Genomic DNA, 21,902 nt, shown 5'->3' with positions numbered 1-21,902 from the left:
CGCGCGTGTGTGTGTACACACTGATGAAGAGAAGCACTCCCCCAACCCCCAAGAGTATCTTTGATCTGGAGAACAGCCCAAAAATGTTGTCATTTAGTTTCCAATAACAATTTGGTAACCATTTAGATACTGGAAATGTAGATACAAGTCTTTTAAGCATTTGTCTGGATGGAAGGCTGGAAAATACCATAATTCTAAGAAGTTAAGTAAATGACAGTTCTGAAAGGCTCCATGGGAACAAAAATAATTAAATAACTATTCCATCTTCTCAGGCAGGAACACTGTTTCAGGTTGGAAGTCAAGGTTTCAAAAGGTGGCAAGGGATCACAAAAAGTTAGCTTAAAGCTTTGAAGCCATAGAAGGATTTTGTTAAATAAGCAACTAGAAGATGAATCAGAATAGTTTCTCTAAGTTCTAGCTTCAGCCAGAATATTAAAAAACAAACAAACAAATAAACCTGGAATAAAACCCAAATTAAGACTTCAGAGGAGGGAGAGACACAATCTGCTGATATCCAGACTAGCCATGTATGTTGATGGCTGAAAGGCTGGCTCACCAACGCCTGGGAAAAAAATGTGAGGTTGTCATTTTCTTAAATAAAAAATTCTGCTTTCAGGCTATTGCAGCCCATTATGAAGTAAATTAAATGAACATTCATCAAGAACTTTTATAGACAGTGGATTTGGGGTGACACCTGAAAAAAGTTGACAGTTTCAGCCTGGAGAATTGTACAGTACAAAAAAAATATACCAAAATTATTTAACTCAAGACCTTGTTTTTACAAGGAAGATAATGTATCTAGTAACAAAATACTGACAAAGTATCAATGAGAAAAGCATGCAAAACATTTCTGAGGTGTCTCAATATGAGCATAGGAAGTAGTAGAGGCTGTTGTGAATAAACACAGTTCTGCTTTAGAAGGCATTGCAGCTACTTGGTCAGAAAAGATAGGAGTGAAATAATCTAGATCTACATAGCAAATATCAAGAGCTAGAAGGAAAGGATCTAGTTTAGTGCTAATATATCAAAGCACACAAGCACTGAAGCACAGACAGATGTGGGATAGAAACAGCAAAAATCTATGGATTAAAAGATGGGAATTTTGGCCCCCATTCAGCAAAGTACTCAAGCAAGAGTAACTTTAAATACAAGAGTAGGTCCGCTGAATTTAATAGGACATTATGCATGTTAAATTTACACATGTGCCTGAACACCTAGCTGAATGGGGCCTTAAATAAGGGTAGTGTGCTATAGGCTGCTTAATAGTAAATGAGAAGATTGGTACATTACATATCAAACAGCAAAATCATTAAAATAAGTCATTATAATTTTAATTTTTAAAATTAATTACCAAGTTATCTTTTGAAAAAAGCATATATGAAATTCATTGTCAAAAGACTGACTTAGTAGTAGATAGTTTCTTATTCCAGAAAGGTGGAAGAAAAGATCAATTTAGTCTGAATCCAATATTAACTAAAATAGTGATGAAATCAGAAAATGGGAGAAATTACATTTTTTATAAGGTAAGCTTTCAAAAAATGGAGGCTATGTAAATTACAAAATTGTTTATATAGTAGCTGTGTGTGTAATATGCACAGAGACCACTTAGTCCTCTGAAATTAATCAGTTCTGGGGTGGAATATACCAGCCAGTCATCCTCCATTAACATTACGCAAGAGTTTCAGAAGTGGAATTAAATTATCGTTTAACCAATTATAGTTTAACCAATTTAAAATTACAAAGGAAAAAGAAATACAGAGTGTTAAAGAAATAGCCCAGTGGCTTACAATACTTATACACGTTTAAATACAAGAAAATTAGAATGCGTCTTTTGAGGGGTTGCTAAAACAGAAAGAATTATATTGCTCAAATGGCACACTTTCAGTAATGGGTAATTTTCTTTTAAAAAAAGCAATGTAACCTCTTCTTTAAATGGAAAATGCAACACAACATAACCACGTACTCGTTAATACTAAGATACGCAAGAGAAGAAACTGAAAAGGAAGATTACTCACCTGTAATTTTGAGTTTGCACAGGTATATACCTATGCAGATCCACACTCTTGGTGTGATGCTTCCACCTCAGCACCCTGAGCTCAGAAACTTCAAGAAAGCACTGACATTTGAGGCTGCATGTACATTCCCTCATGGATTTAAATGTTCAGTGCGAGGATATATTCCAAGACAAAAACATTTGTTAAAATGGCGTTAAGGCTGAGAGTATGTATTAGTAGCTTAAGGGTGAAAACGAAGTGGTATAAACTCAGGAAATTCAGAGTTAAGACTAGGCTTAAAAGAAATTCAAATTTGTTAGGGTATGGAAACAGGCAACTAAGGAACCCGAACAGCCTTAGCTCTGGCCTGCAGTGGTATGCAATAATAGATAGTGGTTCTAGATTATATTAACCTGATTTTTAAAAGATACAGTTTTTTCATAGTTTTCCTTTCATGGTATCACTACAGGTCGGGGGATAAGTTTGATTGGGCACCTTAATTGCGCATTTCCATATCTTATTTGGATTTCTTTAAATCATAAAAGGCTAGAAATCCTTCTCCCGCTCTATGAAAACTTAGGCTGTGGCTACACTTAGCACTTCAAAGCGCTGCCGCGGCAGTGCTTTGAAGCGCTAAGTGTAGCCAAAGTGCCAGCTTTCCGTACTCCACCTCCCTGTGGGGAATAACGTACAGCGCTGGGAGCTGTGCTCCCAGCGCTGGGGCTTTGACCACACTGGCGCTTTGCAGCGCTGGAAAGGGTGTGTTTTCACACCCTGCTGCAGCGCTGCAAATTTGTAAGTGTAGCCAAGCCCTCAGCCTTTATACAAGTTGTTGGCATCAGTACCCCCTTCGTCCACCCAGGAATGCTTACTCACCACAGGCAGTATTAGTTAAATTACCTGGACAAAATAAACTGATAGAGTTAAAGGATGCTCCCAACATCACGCCTACAGCAGAGGGTAGATAAGGAATCATGGACCTAACACCAAGAGCTCAGATCAGTGTGCTCAGAATGCACACTACCCCAAAGTTCATTGCTTTCTAGAAATGTCTGTGATCATGGTGCCAAGAGCATGCAAAACACCAAGAGTTTGGTGATCTGCAATGGAAATTCTCCCTGGAGTACCATCAAACTGCTCATCATGGAATTAAAACAAAGAATTCAAAGCAAAATGAAACCGTGCTAGCTATGAAGTGAAACAAATACGTGGTTCTACACAGAAAAAATTTCCACTTCTGCTTCTAAATTTTTGTTTGTTTTAAGATTTGAAGAATGATGGTGCCAGCACTGATGTTCTTAATTGTAGATTGTGTGCCTATCACAACCTCCAGTATTTGGGGAAAGATTGGAGCACCTTATGTAACATGCTGTGGCAGTGTCTATAACTTAAGTTAGTCTAATCGGGCACTCTAACAGCTTTCCAAGGAAAGCACATTCAAATCAATTTTGAAGAAGTCTCATGCGTTATATGACAAAGTGTCATCCCAGTATGAGAGACCATATGACTCAAACAATAAATATTCTCAACAGAACTAGCAGATTCATTTTCAGAACAACTATGAGGTGAAATGAGGTGAAATCTGAGGCATAGAGATATTTAGTAGTGCTCATACATTATAAAGGCTTGCTTCTGAACTAGTAGTATAGTGGATTTGTTCCAATATAACCACAGCCCCTTCTGGAATAACTGACAAATTGTTTTGAAACAATATTATTTCCTGAATCATTCAAATTCTTATCAATCATCCATGTAAGGGTAGACATGACATCTTTTTACTCCTGAGAAATGCCATGTCACCAATGATAGGCATTTCATATAGACACATAGTGCTGTGGACATTCCAAAGGGAAGGTCCCACTAGTGACAGTGCTTCCGTCTGACCCAGAAATATATGTATTCACAATGGCATGGCCTCTCTGAAATGTGGAAATTTGCATCTCTCAAGTTGAGAGCCCTGAGGACACAAAGGGATTAGAGCATTAATATCACCATATGGAACTTTAAATGAATTGCTGAGTTTAAGACTCCATTCCGGTATAAGACTTAAGCCTCCTCTTCCCTTTTGGAATAAAGGAATAGAATCCCTGACTTTCATACTGCTGTGGAACCCAACTGCCTGAAGTAATTCCAAAAAAAAGAAAATATCCCCAAAAGGGAACAGGAAAGGCAAAGGTGAAAGGTTTGTCAAATGTGTCTTGAGGTTCTCTGCAGTAGTGTCAAAGAAGACAGCTTCCAAGCTACTGCAGAATCCAACCCCACTTCCCTTTTCTAATCTCACAGATCATTCCATGCATGAGCAAGGAGCTTGTAGCCATAATGGTCACTGTTTTAAAGATGATTCTTGCCTTGTATTCAGAGGGGCACGTATCCCAATGATGGGGATCTGTAAAAGTAACTCTTGGAGAAAAATAGGTTTATGGTCTTCCAATTTACAGAAAGTGCCCATCTGAAACGATGCACCAATTCTACTGAAACAAAATCTAAGCAAGAAATATGAAATCACACTGAACCAGGAAGAGTGCTAATAAGAAATAAAAATATTAACTGGAAAACAACTATCTAAAGTAGAAGCTTGAGAAAGTAGTAAATATAATTTTGCAGCAACATCTTGCAAAAGAGTCAATGCTATTCTCTGATTTATATATAAGAAGTCACATAAAGCTATGGAGGTAATACTGCCATTCAAAATGGCCTTGTTTCAACCACATCTGGAACAGGGGGTAGTTATGGGCCCCAAAATTTAGGAAAGCTATAGGAATGAGTAGGAAATATACAAAGAAGGGCAGCAAAAATACTAAAATGATGGACAAAACATGTAAATAGATTAAGGAGATGCAATTATATAGTCGTAAAGATGAGAAACTCAGAGAGAAAAAGACCTTCAAGTTAAAAATAGCAATATAGAAAATGAAACATTAGGCAAAGGAGCAATGGCCTCAAGTTAATGAAGTACTGTTTAGGCTAAAAATTAAGAAAAAAGTTGTAAATAGAATGAGTAAATGGAGTAATCAAGGCACCATCACTTCACATCTAAAACAACAGATTAGAGAGAGATTTGCTGGGATACCTGATCCCCTACAAGGAACAAAATATATGCGTAACATATCTGCTCAATCTTTCTGCTTTATATTGCATCCTTTCCCCTCATCTGCTACCTCCCTCTTTATTCAGAAGCTCTTTGGGTAGGGACCATGTCTTCATTTATCTCTGATGTATCTACCACAATTTTGGCACTATAAAAATAAATACTGAGTAGTTCCACAAAATGCAGGTTAATAATGGATGATCTAAATGATCTTTATTGGTATTATTTATCATTGTATACCTTTGAATTCTTTTTCTTTTGAAGCAAAGGTAGACTCAGTCTATTGCAGTCATCATGGCAGCCCACATAAGACAGCTGTGACAAACTGCAGCATCAGCTTTCTGATACAAGCAGAGGAATTAAATTCTGAATTTATGTTTTTTAAGCACATGGTTCTGTCCTGGAACCAAGTCTTTAGTAAGTAATCTTGCAGAGATGCAATCAAATTTTTATGTACAATTTGTATTTTAAAGAGTCATCTCCCCATCTAATGAAACCACAGATTGTAAATGTTTGCTGCACTCTTGTAGGCTTCAGAAAGACTTATTCACTTTACTCTAGTAACTGTCAGATTTCTCAGAAGAGGTCATACCTATACAAAGCAGTCAGCCACTATAAAGAAGATAAAGAAATGCAAAGTAATAAGACAAAACTGTTCAGTGGGGAAGGAGGGAGGACAGTAATCAATTGGAATGGGCTTTTTTTGTTTTGTTTGTTTTTAGGTGAATGGCATTAGTCATTGAAAACTTTCGTAAGTTTCAAACAGAATCTGCACTATTTGGTGTCACTACTAGTTTGCCAATCCTTTCCTGCAGAGTGGAGAATTATTAGTTTTCCAGTACTCAAATTTGTGCTGTGTGCCTCTCAGCATGTGTAAATGGCCCACGATCTATGCCTGAAATAACTCTCAATCTCATTTAATAATGGATTTAACCACAGCTACACATTTTTAAGTAAATGGATTCCCACACTAGAAGTTTTCTGTGAAATTTTTACACATAAGTGAAGGCAAAAGAGACAAATGAAAGGGTGTAATTACTTTGATGACTAATTAAATCTGAAGCCTCTTAACTGCATGTATTCTCTCTCCTGAAAGAAAATACATTTGTTTAAAAAGTAGTAGTAGTTACACTTATTACAGATTCAGTACATGGGTAGCCCAGAAGGTTTGAGACTGCCTTACCTGTGCTCTCTCTTCATCAAATTCCAGGCAGCCCATACCATCCAGTCTCTGCAGATCTATCCAGCCTTTCCAGATAACACAGACACCATTCAAAATCATAGGTGCCTTTAAGTACACCTGAAATATAGGCAGACACATGCATCTGACACATGCTTTTGTATATACAAATGGTTACTGTATTTATTTTTTAACTATAACTATTACTCTGATACAAAGCAATGCTACATACAAAACATGTTTGAACCAGTTGGTAACTTGACATTCCCCTTAACTGTTTTTTCCACCAACTACATTTTAATCAAAAGTCTGTAAATACTATAATTAATAATCTGGATATTGTATTTTGCCTACTATACATACTGGAATTTATTTATTTTCCCAGTTTATAAACCAGTATGCACCAGAGTTTGGTGAAAATTCCGTTTCTGCTTAAAGTCACTTGTGTTTCTTGTCAGACTTCTTATGTTCATTTGTTTTATAATGTTATGTTATTTTATATATATAGTGGCACACTATCAGCAATGTCAGATTTATCACAAATTTGTTTTGGAGTGTTAGACAAATGTTAGACAAAATGCTTTTCTACACTCAGAGGGAGTTTTATTTTGCTTTTGCCACAAATTTATTTTGCTTAATACTAGAAGAATAAACACCAATTTCTCTTCCTTCTCAAGCCTAAAATAAACAAATGAAGACTAAAAAAAAAAGTTGGAGCTTAATGTAATACACTATCCAAACCACAAAGACTTTGTGTGGCATGTCTTAATGTACAGAAGACTGAGGAAGCCTATTTTCTTATGTTATTTTCTAATATTTGTAAAAGGTAAATTGAAAAATGACAGGGGATTAAATATTTCTACCGAATCACACTTGGCATGGTACAATTTCTCCTATTACTGTGTAAGGTAATTGCTACTAAGAACCTACAGTCTACATAGAAGTACATAATACTGTGATTTAAAGCTGAAGTATTTCCCCCTCCAAAGAACAGAGATGAATCTCCTCACAGGAAATTTAAAAAGAAATGGATATTGTGTTAAAGGGGTTTGACAGCTTGCATTTGCTGACTTTTTAAAATGTCAAACAGAGCAGTGTGGCATAACTCATGAAAACGTTAAGCAGCTTTCAGTAGTTACTATGTAATACTGTCCTGCTCTGTAGACATACCGTACCCGGAGTAAAAGTTTATCCGCTTTCCTTCTGCCACATTTAAACTAGGGTGGATAGCTGTTTTATCCATCCTCCATCAACTCCAATTTCAGCAGAAGCATACGGACCTCTTCGGGACTTGCAATTCTCCTTGACTACAAAACACCATATAGAGCAAGTGGGAGGCATGAGGCTAAGTATTCATCCCCTTGTCACACCTCAGCCAACTGGGGCCAATGGGACTGGAGAAGTCAACATCCATCCAGGCACACAGTGGGGAGGAACTGAGGTGATGAGGCTGCTCTGTTCCCTATATTGTCTTGCCCTCAGTACAGAGTGATGCTGAGGGGAGGAGTGGCATGGGAGTGCTCTAGCTGACATTGCTAGAGGAAGGTTTTACTATAAGGCACCACAAGGTGGCATGGTACCCACAGGTGGGAATACGCATAGCTCGAAGGAAAACCTATATTCCAGAACAGTTTATTTCACAAAAGCTTATTCTAAGAAAGGCATGAGTTACCCTGATACAACTCAGTCAGGAGGTGAACTCTGACACCTAACAACAACATAAATACAATCTCTTAACTATTTCAGTGTTGATCATTTTAGGCGAAACATCTAAACTAATGTACTTCCACCTTTTCATGTATAAATATCTTCTGTCTGTGTGTTCCATTCTAGGCATCCGAAGAAGTGAGCTGTAGCCCACGAAAGCTTATGCTGAAATAAATGTGTTAGTCTCTAAGGTGCCACAAGTACTCCTGTTCTTTTTGCGGATACAGACTAACACGGCTGCTACTCTGAAACCCGTAAATTAATGTACTTATTCCATATTCCTTAACTGTCTCCCACACTTTCCTAATTACCAAGAGTATCAACTGTCCCTGACCCAGCTAGCAAAATCTCCTGTTTCTCCTGACAACTTCAACAACAGTTATGCAATCAATATGCAAGCTGCAGCATAGTGAAAACTCTGACAGCACAAAGTAAATTGAATTGAATATCAAAAAAAGGCTTAGTGTATGGACTGTTTACTCATTTTGGTTAAATTATCAATTAAAAAATTCCATTTTGGGATTTACCTTAGCTGCTGCACCAAAGTGGTAGGTAAACCAGGGGGGCCTGCAAGAGAATTTAGGTCCATCTTGGCACCGATCCTCATTTTTATTTAATAGAATCATAGAAGATTAGGGTTGGAAGAGACCTCAGGAGGTCATCTAGTCCAACCCCCTGCTCAACACCAACTAAATCATCAATTTATTGAGCAATACTGTGTTTGGTGGTATATCGTATCCCAAAATAAAGGACACTTCCTGTCCAGATGCATTTGGGATTCTAACTCCCCCTGCCCCAGTTCCTCATTTCACAGTTAATAATATATGGGGATATACCTATCTTATTGAGCTGGAAGGGACCCTGGGTCACTGAGTCCAGCCCCCTGCCTTCACTAGCAAGACCCAGTACTGATTTTTGCCCCAGATCCCTAAGTGGCCCCCTCAAGGATTGAACTCACAACCCTGGGTTTAGCAGGCCAATGCTCAAACCACTGAGCTATTCCCCCTGAGGAAGGAAATCCACAGAAAGGGTAGAGGCACACACTCTGGGAGGTACAGGGAAAAACTCAAACTTTCCCTACTTCTGGAAGATTGATATGAAGTCTTTGTTTACATATGAGACTGACTAGGGATGGGAGAGTGAGATTAACAAACCAGATGACTGACCAGAGGTTCTACTCTCCATCCAAAGAAAAATCAATGCATTTGTGAACTCAAGGCTTGGTTACTGGAACTCAACATACCTCAGTATGAAATAACACAGCCTGAAAAGGCTTGAACTAGCACAAAATGCAGCAGCTCATCAGCTTAAAAACAAAGGTTGCAGTAAACACATCCTGCACTGGCTCTCCACCGAGTACAAGAGGTCAGTTCAAGGTCTGTCCTTTTAGTCAAACCTAGCTACCTGAGACGTTGCCTCCCTCCGTGACAATGTCATCCCACAAGTGCTGCATTCCACCTAAATAACTGAATTGATGACCAAGAGAGGAGCTTTTTGAGTGCAGGAGACTGAGCTGGACCTTGAATCTAGACTATGTAACTTGCTCCAAGAACTAAAACAGGCTACTAACTTCAACACATTTTAAAATACAACTTCGCTTTCCCTCAGCAAGATCTACACACACACGTACAGAGTGCCAAACAAACATTATTTCTCCTACACACTGGGATAGGAAAAAAAGATCTTGTTTCAGGTTTTAAATATAGTAAATCAGATATATGTAACGGGGACCAAAGTACCTAGAGAGAGAGAGAACAAAGCAGCAGTTGTAAACAGCCCATTCAATGAGCACAGAGACAAAGGAAGTAAGAGAGACAGTTGAAGAGACTGGTAATATCAAAAGTTAGCTTTCTGAGGCTTTGTCTACACTGCCACTTTACAGCACTGAAACATTCTCACTCAGGGGTGTGAAAAAACAGCCCCTGAGCAATGCAAGTTTCAGCGTTGTAAAGCAACAGTGTAGACAGTGCACCATCAATGGGAGCTGCGCTCCCAGAGCTGGTAGCTACTCCCCTCGTGGGGGTGGGTTTTCTTACACTGCTGGGAGAGCTCTCCCCGAGCTGGTGCTGTGACTACACAGCCACGTTAAAGCGCTGCCATACCCTGAGAGACAGGCAGAGTCACGAGTCAGCTTTTTTGAGAATAGGAACTAGAAGGAAATGAGAGGTTAAGAGGATATCAATTATGCCTATTTTAGGCTCATTAAAATATAAAATTATTTTAAACAAAAGCACCACAAAGCTAACAAGCTTTTCCAACTCCCAAAAGGCCCCTCTTTCACCAAACCTCCCAATCCCTCCAATTAACTGCACTGATCAACCACAAAAAGCTTGGGTTGGGAGTTGTATAGCACTTCCTGAAAGTCACCAAATCTGGTCTTAGACAGACAAAGGAAGTGACTTTCAACGCCAAGGAGCCCAGTCTGATAACACCTTGCTTGCCAGCCCCCTCCCATTGACTCTAGGAGCTGTTTGTGCAGAGTACCTCTGTTGATTCCCTGTGTGATACCATGGAGTTGCAAACAGACAACCAAGCAGCCAGGATGCAAACCACTTAGGGCTTTACAAGTCAAAACCAAACACCTTAAATTTCATCTGGTAACCAGAGAAGCTTAAGAAGCTCTGGGATTCCATTTTTTAACCCTCAGTTGTACTGCTTTCAGCAAGCATACATCACAACAACTCAGGAGTGAAATCTAATTGTAATGTGAAAGGGGGGATTTTTGAATGATCTACAACTATGCTAGAAAGACAAGATGGGTAAAGTAAAATATCTTTCATTGGACCAACTTCTTTTGCTGAGAGAAAAAAGCTTTCCAGTTACACATAGCCCTTCCTCTGGTCTGGGATAAGTATTCAGTGTCACAACTAAATACAAGGTAGAACAGAGAGTTTAGCTTAAGTAGTTAGCACATATTCTAAGGGTCAATTATAAGGTGAAGTTGGTCCAATAAAAGATATTACCCTCACTCACCTTGTCTCTCTAAGGCCATGGCTACACTTGCAAATTTGCAGCGCTGCAGCAGGGTGTGAAAACACACCCTCTCCAGCGCTGCAAATTGCGGCGCTGCAAAGCGCCAGTGTGGTCAAAGCCCCAGAGCTGGGAGCGCGGCTCCCAGCGCTGTACGTTATTCCCCACAGGGAGGTGGAGTACGGACAGCGCTGGGAGAGCTCTCTCCCAGCGCTGGCGCTTTGACTACACTTAGCGCTTCAAAGCGCTGTCGTGGCAGCGCTTTGAAGTGCAAGTGTAGCCATAGCCTAAGATCGTGGGACCAACACAGCTACACCACCACTGCATATAAGTACACTGACAATTTTCAAATTACTTGTATAAAAAACAAAACCTGTTTTTAAAAAAAATCTTATTGGAAGCTGTATTTATTTATGTCGCCCTCTTTCTCCCTACATCAAAACACATTTTTCCCATCAAAACATCCAGGCAAGCATATTGGTGAAATTTCCTTTATTTTAGAGAAAAACAAAGGTTTGTTTCTCTCTCCCCTCTTTCTGGAAGAAGGGAAACAGCTTGCCATTGTAGCCTAAACCGTTTAACCACATATTTCCTTCTTTTTAGATATAACTCTGCTGGTTCCCTTCAATTTCCAAACTCTGACAAATAGTAATAAATTCCTGTTGCAGAGCTGTTATCGCCAACACATCTCAAAATCCAAAGGCATAGCATCTTTTAAAATCTGATATTAGCACTCCAAAGTCATTTATTCAGAAGTTGCTAGAAGGCAGTCAAAGACTACAGTAATTCTAGTAAAACCCCAAGATTCTCCTTTCATATTACAAAATTATTTTTACAGTTTATGATTAAAATTAGGCTGAGAAATGTAGCTGTTAACAACAATACCATCAAAACTTAAGGGAGAATCTATTTTCAAGCTAAAACGGCTTACCAAAATTTTGCCATTTTTCCCCCTAATGTGGCTTGTCATTATATCTGAAATTCATTCTGGTTTGTGAAGCTCAGATATTATCGCTATGAGCACAGAAAAGATCATAAGGCAATACAGTTCATATTCAGTTCAGTGTTTGGATAATGTAAAGAAAACCATCACATGGGACCATACAATGAAAGATGAAATTAAGAAGAAATATTAAATAGCTGCCTCATCCATAGAGCAGCCTGTCTTGTGTACTGAATGAAGCAGGGGTCCTGTGGAGAAGATAGAAGCTGATCATGTAACTAAACACTGTATAGCTATGCATACACACAAAGCAGAATTCAAGTTGCATAGGCAACCATAAACCTGCTACTGTATTTTCTAACTTCTGAAAAATTACAAAAGCAAGCAGTCATATGTAATTTCTCATGTTTTTTTCAAAAAGAACATAAAACTCAATCTCTATTATGTATACCTGTAACAACCTTCCTCTCGTGCATCTGCAGCAGATTTTGAACCCTAAATGTTCAGCACTGCAGCAGCAGCAGTCCCCTGACATGTCAGCTAAAAGATAAGGCAGATTAGCAAGCAGCACGCGAAGGCTAATATCCTTTGGGGACTATTTATTAGAGGATGCTGCCTAACAATCTGAAACTGTGGATTACATATGCAGTAGCACAGCCAAGAATAAATATTTGGCAGACTCCTTCTAAGATAGAGTAGGGCTAACTGGATGAGACTTGGGTCTACCATGTTAGAGATCTGGGTTCTATTACCAGCTTGTGTAACTTGTGAGGCCTTTCTCAATAATAAGGATTGTGAAGGGCACAGAATTAATTTAATTTAATAGAAGAACCACGTGCAAAACCCATCATCTTCTGGCTCCCAGCACAGTGCATCTTCATCTATGCCAAAACATATTTTGATGGGAAAAACCACTTCTCTGTACCTATCCAGAATTCCTGCTCCTTATGTGGACTGCTGAAACAAGGAACCAGGGTGGTATTATGCATAGCATTAATGGAATCTTGAGAGTTTCTGGCAGTAAGCCAAAAACGAGCAGTGCCACATGAAACAAAAATGTGCAATGGAAATTTCAGCAACTTGTAATGCAGACAACACTGAACAGAACTTCACGAGGCCAGCAAAAGGTACTTTATTATCCCCTATTACTATCCCTCTGCTACATTTCAAAGTCCTGCTGTAAGACATAAGAACAGCCATACTGGGTCAGACCAAAAGTCCATCTAGCCCAGTATCCTGTCTTCCAACAGTGGCCAATACCAGTTACCCCAGAGGGAATGGACAGAAGAGGTAATCATCAAGTGATCTATCTCTAGTCGCCCATTCCGAGCTTCTGGCAAAAAGAGGCTAGGGACACCATCCCTGCCCATCCTGGCTAATAGCCATTGATTGACCTATCCTCCATGAACTTATCTTGTTCTTTTTTGAACCCTGTTGGCCTTCACAACATCCTCTGGCAAAGAGTTCCACAGGCTGACTGTGCAGTGTGTGAAGAAATACTTCCTTTTGTTTGTTTTAAAGCTGCTGCCTATTAATTTCATTTGGTGACCCCTAGTTCGTGTGTTATGAGAAGGAGTAAATAACACTTCCTTATTTACTTTCTCCACAACAGTCATAATTTTATAGACCTCTATCATATCCCCCCTTAGTCATCTCTTTTCCAAGCTGAAAAGTCCCAGTTTTATTAATCACTTCTCATATGGAAGCCGTTCCATCCCCCTCATCATTTTTGTTGCCCTTTTCTGAACCTTTTCCGATTCTAATGTATCTTTTTTGAGATAGGGTGACCAGAACTGCACACAGTATTCAAGATGTGGGCATACCATGGATTTATATAAAGGCAATATGATATTTTCCATCTTATTATCTATCCCTTTCCCTTTCTTAATGATTTTTGACTGCCACTGCACATTAAGTGGATGTTTTCAGAGAACTATCCACAATGGCTCCATGATCTCTTTCTTGAGTGGTAACAGCTAATTTAGACTCCATAATTTTGTGTGTATAGTTGGGATTACGTTTTCCAATGTGCATTACCTTGCATTTATCAACATTGAATTTTTATCTGCCATTTTGTTGTCCAGACAACCAGTTTTGAGAGATACTTTTGTAGCTCTATGAAGTCTGCTTAGGACTTAACTATCTGGAGTAGTTTTGTATCATCTGCAAATGTTGCCACCTCACTGTTTACCCCTTTTTCCAGATAATTTATGAATATGTTGACTAGGACTCAGCCAGTACAGACCCCTGGGAGACCACCATTATTTATCGCTCTCCATTCTGAAAACTGACCATTTATTCCTACCCTTTGTTTTCTATCTTTTAACCGGTTACCAGTCCATGAGAGGACCTTCCCTCTTATCCCATGACAGCTTACTTAGCTTAAGAGCCTTTGGTGAGGGACCTTGTCAAAGGCTTTTTGAAAAACTAAGTACACAATATCCAATGGATCCCCCTTGTCCAAATGCTTGTTGACCCCCTCAAAGAATTCTAGTAGATTGGTGAGGTATGATTTTCCCTTACAAAAACCATGTTGACTCTTCCCCAACAAATTATGTTCATCTATGTGTCTGACAATTTTGTTCTATACTATGGTTTCAACCAGTTTGCCCAGTACTGAAGTCAGGCTTACCAGCCTGTAATTGCCAGGATCACCTCTGGAGCCCTTTTAAAAAATTGGTGCCACATTAGCTATCCTCCAGTCATTTAGTACAAAAGCTGATTTAAATGATAGGTTACAAACTACAGTTAGTAGTTCTGCAATTTCACATTTGAGTTCCTTCGAAACTCTTGGGTGAATACCATCTGGTCCTGGTGACTTATTGTTTAGTTTATCAATTTGTTCCAAAACCTCCTCTAATGACACCTCAATCTGGGACAGTTTCTCAGATTTGTCACCTAAAAAGAATGGCTCAGGTTTGGAAATTTCCCCTCACATCCTCAACTGTGAAGATTGAGGCAAAGAATTCACTTTGTTTCCCCACAATGGCCTTATCGCCTTTGAGTGCTCCTTTAGCATCTTGATCGTCCAGTGGCCCCACTGGCTGTTTATCCGGCTTCCTGCTTTTGATGTACTTAAAAAATATTTTGCTATTACTTTTTGAGTCTTTGGCTAACTGTTCTTCAAATTTTTTTTTGGCCTTCCTAATTATATTTTCACATTTCAGTTACCAGAGTTTATGCTCCTTTCTATTTTCCTCACTAGGATTTAACTTTCACTTTTTAAAGGATGCCTTTTTGTCTCTCATAGCTTCTTTTACTTTGTTGTTTAACCATGGTGGCACTTTTTTGGTTCTCTTACTGTGTTTTAATTTGGGGTATACATTTAAGTTGAGCCTTTATTATGGGGTCTTTAAAAAGTTTCCATGTAGCTTGCAGGAATTTCACTTTGGGCACTGTACCTTTTAACTTCTGTTTAACTAACTTCCTCATTTTTGTGTAGTCCCCCTTTCTGAAATTAAATGCTACAGTGTTGGGCTGCTGTGGTGTTTTTCCCCAGGGATGTTACATTTAATTATACTATGGTCACTATTACCAAGTGGCCCAGATATATTCACATCTCGGACCAGATCCTGTGCTCCACCTAGGACTAAACCAAGAATTGCCTTTCCTCTTGTGGGTTCCAGGACTAGCAGCTCCACGAAGCAGTCATTTAAGGTGTCAAGAAACTATCTCTGCATTCTATCCTGAGGTGACATGTACAATATGGGGATACTTGAAATCATCCATTCTTACTGAGTTTTTTTATTTTTATAGCCTCTCTAATCTCCCTGAGCATTTCACAGTCACTATCACCATCCTGGTCAGTAATATATACCTACTGCTATATTTTTATTATGAGAGCATGGAATTACTATCCATAGAGATGCTATGGTACAGTTCATTTAAGATTTTTACTTCATTTGATTCTATGCTTTGACAAGTTTTTAAAATGCTTATATACAAATGCTAGAAGGTGAACTAGAGTACCTCGTATTAAATGAGGATATTGATATAATAGGAATCACAGAAACTTGGTGGAATGAGAATAATCAATGGGACACAGTAGTGCCAGCCCCTCACCAGCACAACCTGTTCTGTCCTTCCAATTTATTTTGTACCCTGGTACTACTGTGTCCCATTGATTATTCTCATTCCACCAAGTTTCTGTGATTCCTATTATATCAATATCCTCATTTAATACGAGGTACTCTAGTTCACCTTCTAGCATTTGTATATAAGCATTTTAAAAACTTGTCACTTTTTAGCTGTCTGCCATTACATGATATAATTGAATGGGACTATTTCATTTGACTGTTTCTCATCAGATCCTACCTGTATTTTGTCATCTTCATTCTCTCCTCTTTACTAGGACATAGAGAATCTCCATTAATAGATCCTCTCCCAAGGAATATCTCTGTTCAAACCACATGCTCCTCTGCACGGGCTGGCTTTCCTTCATTTAAAAACTGCTCTATGACCTTTTTAATCTTAAGTGCCAGCAATCTGGTTCCATTTTGGTTTAGGTGGAGCCCATCCTTCCTGTATAGGTTTCCCATTTCCCAGAAGTTTCCCCAGGTCCTAATAAATCTAAAGCCCTCCTCCCTACACCGTCATCTCATCCATACATTGAGATCCTGCAGTTTTGCTTTTCTAACTGGCCCTGTGTGTGGAACTGGAAGCATTTCAGAAAAGGTGACCATGGAGGTCCTGGACTTCAATCTCTTACCCAGTAGCCTACATTTGGCCTCCAGGACTTCTCTCCTATCCTTTCCTATGTCCTTGGTACCTACATGTACCACGACCACCAGGCTCCTCCCCAGCACTATACACAAGTCTATCTATGTGTCTCAAGAGATCCTCAAGCAAGTCACCATGTGGTTCTCCCAGTCATTGCAAACCCAACTATATATGTTTCTAATGATTGTCTCCCCCATAACTATTACCCATCTCTTCTTAATAATTGGAGTTCTCAGTGCAAGATGATACTATTACATCATTTGGAAGAAGGTTCCCAACTATGGGATCATTTTCCTCTGCTCCAGTTGGATGTTCTCCTTCCCTGAGACTTTCATCCTCCTCAACAGCACAGAGGCTGTCAGAGCACAGGTGGGACCCTGTGTCCCGGAAAGTCTCATCTATGTACCTCTCTGTCTCCCTTAGCTCCTCCAGTTCAGCCACTCTGGTCTCCAAAGCCCGTACATGGTCTGTGAGGGCCAGAAGCTCCTTGCACCGAACGCACACATATGCCATCTGCCCATAGGGCAGGTAATCACACATGCTGCATTGGGTGCAATAAACTGAATAGCCCTTACTCTGTTGCTGAACTTCTGCATGTATTCGCTTTTTTACTCCTGCAGATCGGTGCTTTGTTGAGGCTTTGATCCCACAAACACACTACAGACAACAAACTTACCCCAAGGGTCACATAATTGCTCCTCCTTCACCTGGCGATCTCCCTCACAAAACTCCCTCCTTAGCTGCTCCTGGCCGCTAGCTCCTTTAGTCGCTTAGGAACAGGCTTTTTAAAGCCTGGTCTTCCTGAGTAGCCCCGCCCCCAGGTTAAGGGTTGATGGGTGCTGAAGGGCTTAGGGATCAAAGCCTTGTTAAGAAGCTCTCAGCCTTTCCTAACAGGCTGCTAAGCTCAGCACACGGTCCCCCCAAACAAACAGACTATACGGTATATTTCAGTCAAGGAGCAAGCACACCACAAACACAAAAAACACACAGTGTGTTAAAAAAACTGCACTTTAAAAAATATTAAGCAACCTAAATATAAGTGTTACTATTACTCCCCTCAATTTACACTGTAAAGTGTTTTTCCTCAAAATTAGGGCACATGCATTCCGCTGCCCTATCATGACCAACTCCCCCTCTGAAAGGGCTAGGGACTGATTTTAAAAGATTCAGTACAGTGCATATATTTAAGAACTAAAATATGACAGTCCCATTACATTTACTAACTAGACAAGAGGAGAGTTCTCAATTGTTTTGAAAGAGATAAAGGGTCAATTTATTTGTATTCAAGACACTAAACCTAGTTCTCAGTTTCCCATTCTATTTAAGTCCTCTGGTAAATCCTTATCACACAATACCAGGGTGATTTACTGATGTGATTCAGATGTTATCTGTACACTTCATCCACACATCCTGCAGTTACAAAAAGAAGTGTTCCCTCTCCCTAAAGCAACTGAGCCATTTCCTCCCCCACAGACTGCACACAGTTCTCACCACCCACTGACTAATGAATCAGCACATTAAACAGCAGCCACAGGCACCACTGTGACAAACTCAGTCCCCCAGGAAATAACAGTCCCCAGTGAAACAGTATGCCCCCTTCTCTTTTGTTTTCTATCATATTCCAGCACACTGGACCAAGATGCATTCTTTTAAAAGACACTCAGCTCTGACTCATTGCCCCAGTCTCGTCACATGCATCTCTTCATTCATAAGTGTTATGTCAACTGCCTGTTTGCTGGCTGATCACAATAATTAAATTCCAACGTTGATCCCACCTGTCTCTGAATCATACCCAACACGGGCTATTTAAAACAGCAGTCTCTCCAATGGTTTAGTTTACTAAACATTGTCTCCTGTGTAAGAAATATTTATAAAATATTTGCTCCCAGTGAGAGAAATTTCATAAGGTTAAGTCCAACTTTTTATCATCTCATCTACTCAAAACCTGGTTGATGTACCGGGCCCACTAGTTAAAAGGTACAAACTCTGTTCAAGAGAAGCAAGTAAAATATTCAGTTAGGAAGTTATGTATCCATCTTTAGCTTTCAATTACCTTAGTAAACCTAAATGTTTTTATACATGTTTACTTCTATTATCAACTTCTATTAAAGTCCCCAAATATAACATGAGTCACAAAGCTTCTTACTTTACAAGTTGGAGAATATACTCTAGAGGCCACTTATGAAGTAAAAACATGTTAACACTTTGTATGATAGCATTTATGGCACTAAATGAGGGGATTGGAACTTTCTCCCCCAATATTTTCAGAGTTTTAAGATGAATGTATGTAAATTAGGAATTTTTGTAAACCTGTTAATTTTTATTTTAAAAAGTAGTACTTGCATATCATTACAAATAAATCCTGATAAAACAGGATGGGCTACAACAATAATTGTGACATGCAGACTAATCAGTAAAGCTTAAAACAAGTTTATAGCTTAAGAGCAGTCAATGTAAAACTCCTGCTTCAGATAATACTTTTACATATTGACCATTCACACAAATCAGCTCAAAGAAACTAAGGAAAAAAATCATCATCAAGTTACAGGTGACACACAACTAATCAGAATGTCTGTTAGTTTCATTATGCACTCTGTGCCAACTAGTTTTCTCCAATAAGGAAACAGTACATTAAGGTTATATTAGCAATCACTAAAAGATGCAGGCTTTTACATTGTTGCTATGATCAGCACACTAAGATCTAGTTCTCATTGACTCATTTCAAATGGATGATATAAATCTTCAACAAATTTTTAAACACATATAAACCAGTAAGGGGCACAGCATTTTTTAATCTTAGAGCCAAACACAGTTTATTACTTTTCCAAAATAGTATTAAGTAAAACAAATAAATTTTAATTAATGAAGATTTGTAGTCAATCTCTAAATTATCATTTGAAGAAGAGTAATTCTGGCTATCAATATTGCATACCATGGTGATAAGAAAACAAAAATAAAGAAACTGGATGGCACACTGGACTTGTACACAAAATGCACCAAGATCCAAATATTGATTTAGATCAAGTGTGACTATGTAATTGACTAGTAACTTATAGAATACACTCTGCTTGAGACAATGCTACTAGTTCTTCACTATCATTATACCAAGTGAACTCTCAAATTGTTAAATTATGTCAATGTGCAAGGTATTTTTTTTAAATCTTATTTTATTTGGCATTCCTAGACAAAAGGCTGAAATTAATCTCTCTGACCTCAGATTCTTAGATGTATATATATTAGCTGGTGCCATTTATGCAAGTGAGCGTCATATACAAATATTCTAAATTCTGGGTTGCTTACCTAGATCTTTCTAAACAGAAGTGTTACATCATGGGTACTCTGAACATAGATTATATTAACAAATTCATTCTTTTGAAAGTTGTTTGTTTAAAAGAAAAAAATAATATAGTTTAATCTCATAATCACCTAGAGAAAATTCTTAAAACAAAACTCATCTTTTTGAAAGCTAAATTTAGCCAAATTAGTTACTTAAATTTGGTCTTAAAAACAAATCTCATGAAGATGAAAAGGAAGATACTCAATGCCTGACAAACTAGGCCCCATCTCCAATTGGTATAACTTTTTTCCCCCCACTAAATAAATGTCACCATGCTTTGTAGACAAAACAGTAATAATTTTACCATGGGTATTTTCCCTTTTCATTGAGCCACAGTAAACCAATGAGTCTTTTGTTTTTTCCTTATTTAAACATCTTCCATGATCTCGTAGTACAGTGCCTCCCCATTGGTTAAATCTGATTCTACCATTCTCCCCTTTGCATTATGTCACCTACACCTCATATCCAAAACACAATATTAATTTTGTAAATCACATTCCACAATCGTTAGAAAGCTAGAGTTCAAAATCAAAGCTTATATTTACTATACGCCATTAGCCTTGGGCAACTAAGGAAACCCTGAAGAAACATGGAAATGAACATTATGGCACATTAGCTCTTAACATTTACATGCTGGACTGTCTACTAGAAATTATTCTAGCATTTTATATAAAATGAGAAATTATATATTGTTTTTAAAAACAGCATTTCATAATTCAATATTTCAGGGCTAGAAAAATCAGATCTTTTGAGTTTTGCTGAATAAAAAAGGGATAAAATACTCTTTAAGCAACTGAATTGCAAACTTTCCAGAAGCTCTTATGAATTGCTAATAAACTCTAGGGCAGTTTTGCTAAAATTTGGGATGGCAAAGTATTAAGAATATTTGAGCCTAGTGTTAAATATTTAATCTGTAAATTATTTAGACAGATCTTTATATCTAAGCAAGTCATAGTGCTATTTAACATTTATAAACTCCGGAGACTTTTCCCTCTCCCACCCATAGAGCAAAGGATTCTGATTTTGTACCTTGGAACTTGTTACAGCTAAATTAAGAAACACATGGTTTCCAGGAATGATACACGGTGAATCAACTTCACCCTCCACATTCTCAGAAAAGTCTGTCATTTAGTTTTAACTTCAGCAGTGAGTCTATCACCTGCCTTATTCAACACTCAAGAACAAGGAGGGAGAACAGTGCTAATTATTTTCAGTAGTTTTAGGCGTGCAATGGGAGTATTTTCGCACACAAATGAATAGATTCATAGCCATCCATTTAAATGTACAAATACTGAACTACTTTTGATAATAAGGCTCAAAATGCTAACTCTTCAGAACATTCTGCTGCTAAAATGAATATTGAAAAATGCTGCAATAATTTCTATCCAAGAATGACAACACTATAGTAGCATTCCCTCAATATCGCCACTCAATATAAAAATATGGATTCAGATTCAAAGTAACTAAGTCTTATAAAGGTGATATTTATTCCAAATCCTAGAGCATTTCCCAAAAGCATGTTCCATAGCAAAAGCTGATGGATTGTCATTAAGCAACTTAGCAACATTTAAATGGTGCCTGCTTTAATTACAAACAAAAAAATCATTTTTCCAGGATATTATTTTTAAAAAGTATTTACGTATCTCAATATTAATGGAGTGCCATTCATTTGTCCTAACACAAAAGAATATTTATTTGTCAACTCCAGCTAGAAAAACACTTGTTTCAAAATTCAGAACTGTGACAGACAACTTTCCATATTGCCAAAACAAGTCACTGATAAATTTGAGTTTTGAGACTATAACAGGATTCAGAAAAGAACTAGATGAGTTTATGGAGCACAGGTCCACTAATGGCTATTAGCCAGGATGGGCAGGATGGTGTCCCTAGCCTCTGTTTGCCAGAAGCTGGGAAAGGGCAACTGGGGATGGATCACTTGAGGATTACCTCTTCTGTCCATTCCC

The 21,902-nt window shown here is 38.4% G+C and overlaps 1 protein-coding gene across 6 annotated transcripts in view; it reads right to left on the bottom strand.

Moving 5' to 3' along the window:
• Positions 1 to 21,902, bottom strand: part of CBFB (core-binding factor subunit beta) — a 64,879-nt gene that overhangs the window by 20,026 nt on the left and 22,951 nt on the right. For all 6 annotated transcript variants that reach the window (XM_039503230.1, XM_039503228.1, XM_039503231.1 and 3 more), the window contains one exon: positions 6,266 to 6,382. In XM_039503230.1, coding sequence (XP_039359164.1) covers positions 6,266 to 6,382 — 117 coding nt within the window. The remainder of the gene's footprint in view (positions 1 to 6,265; positions 6,383 to 21,902) is intronic.

The sequence above is a fragment of the Mauremys reevesii genome, linkage group 16 (genome assembly GCF_016161935.1).
Source record: "Mauremys reevesii isolate NIE-2019 linkage group 16, ASM1616193v1, whole genome shotgun sequence".
In the NCBI taxonomy this organism is placed as follows: Eukaryota; Metazoa; Chordata; order Testudines; family Geoemydidae; genus Mauremys; species Mauremys reevesii.
The sequence above is the reverse complement of the archived record's forward strand: the minus strand, read 5'-3'. Positions and strand labels throughout refer to the sequence as shown.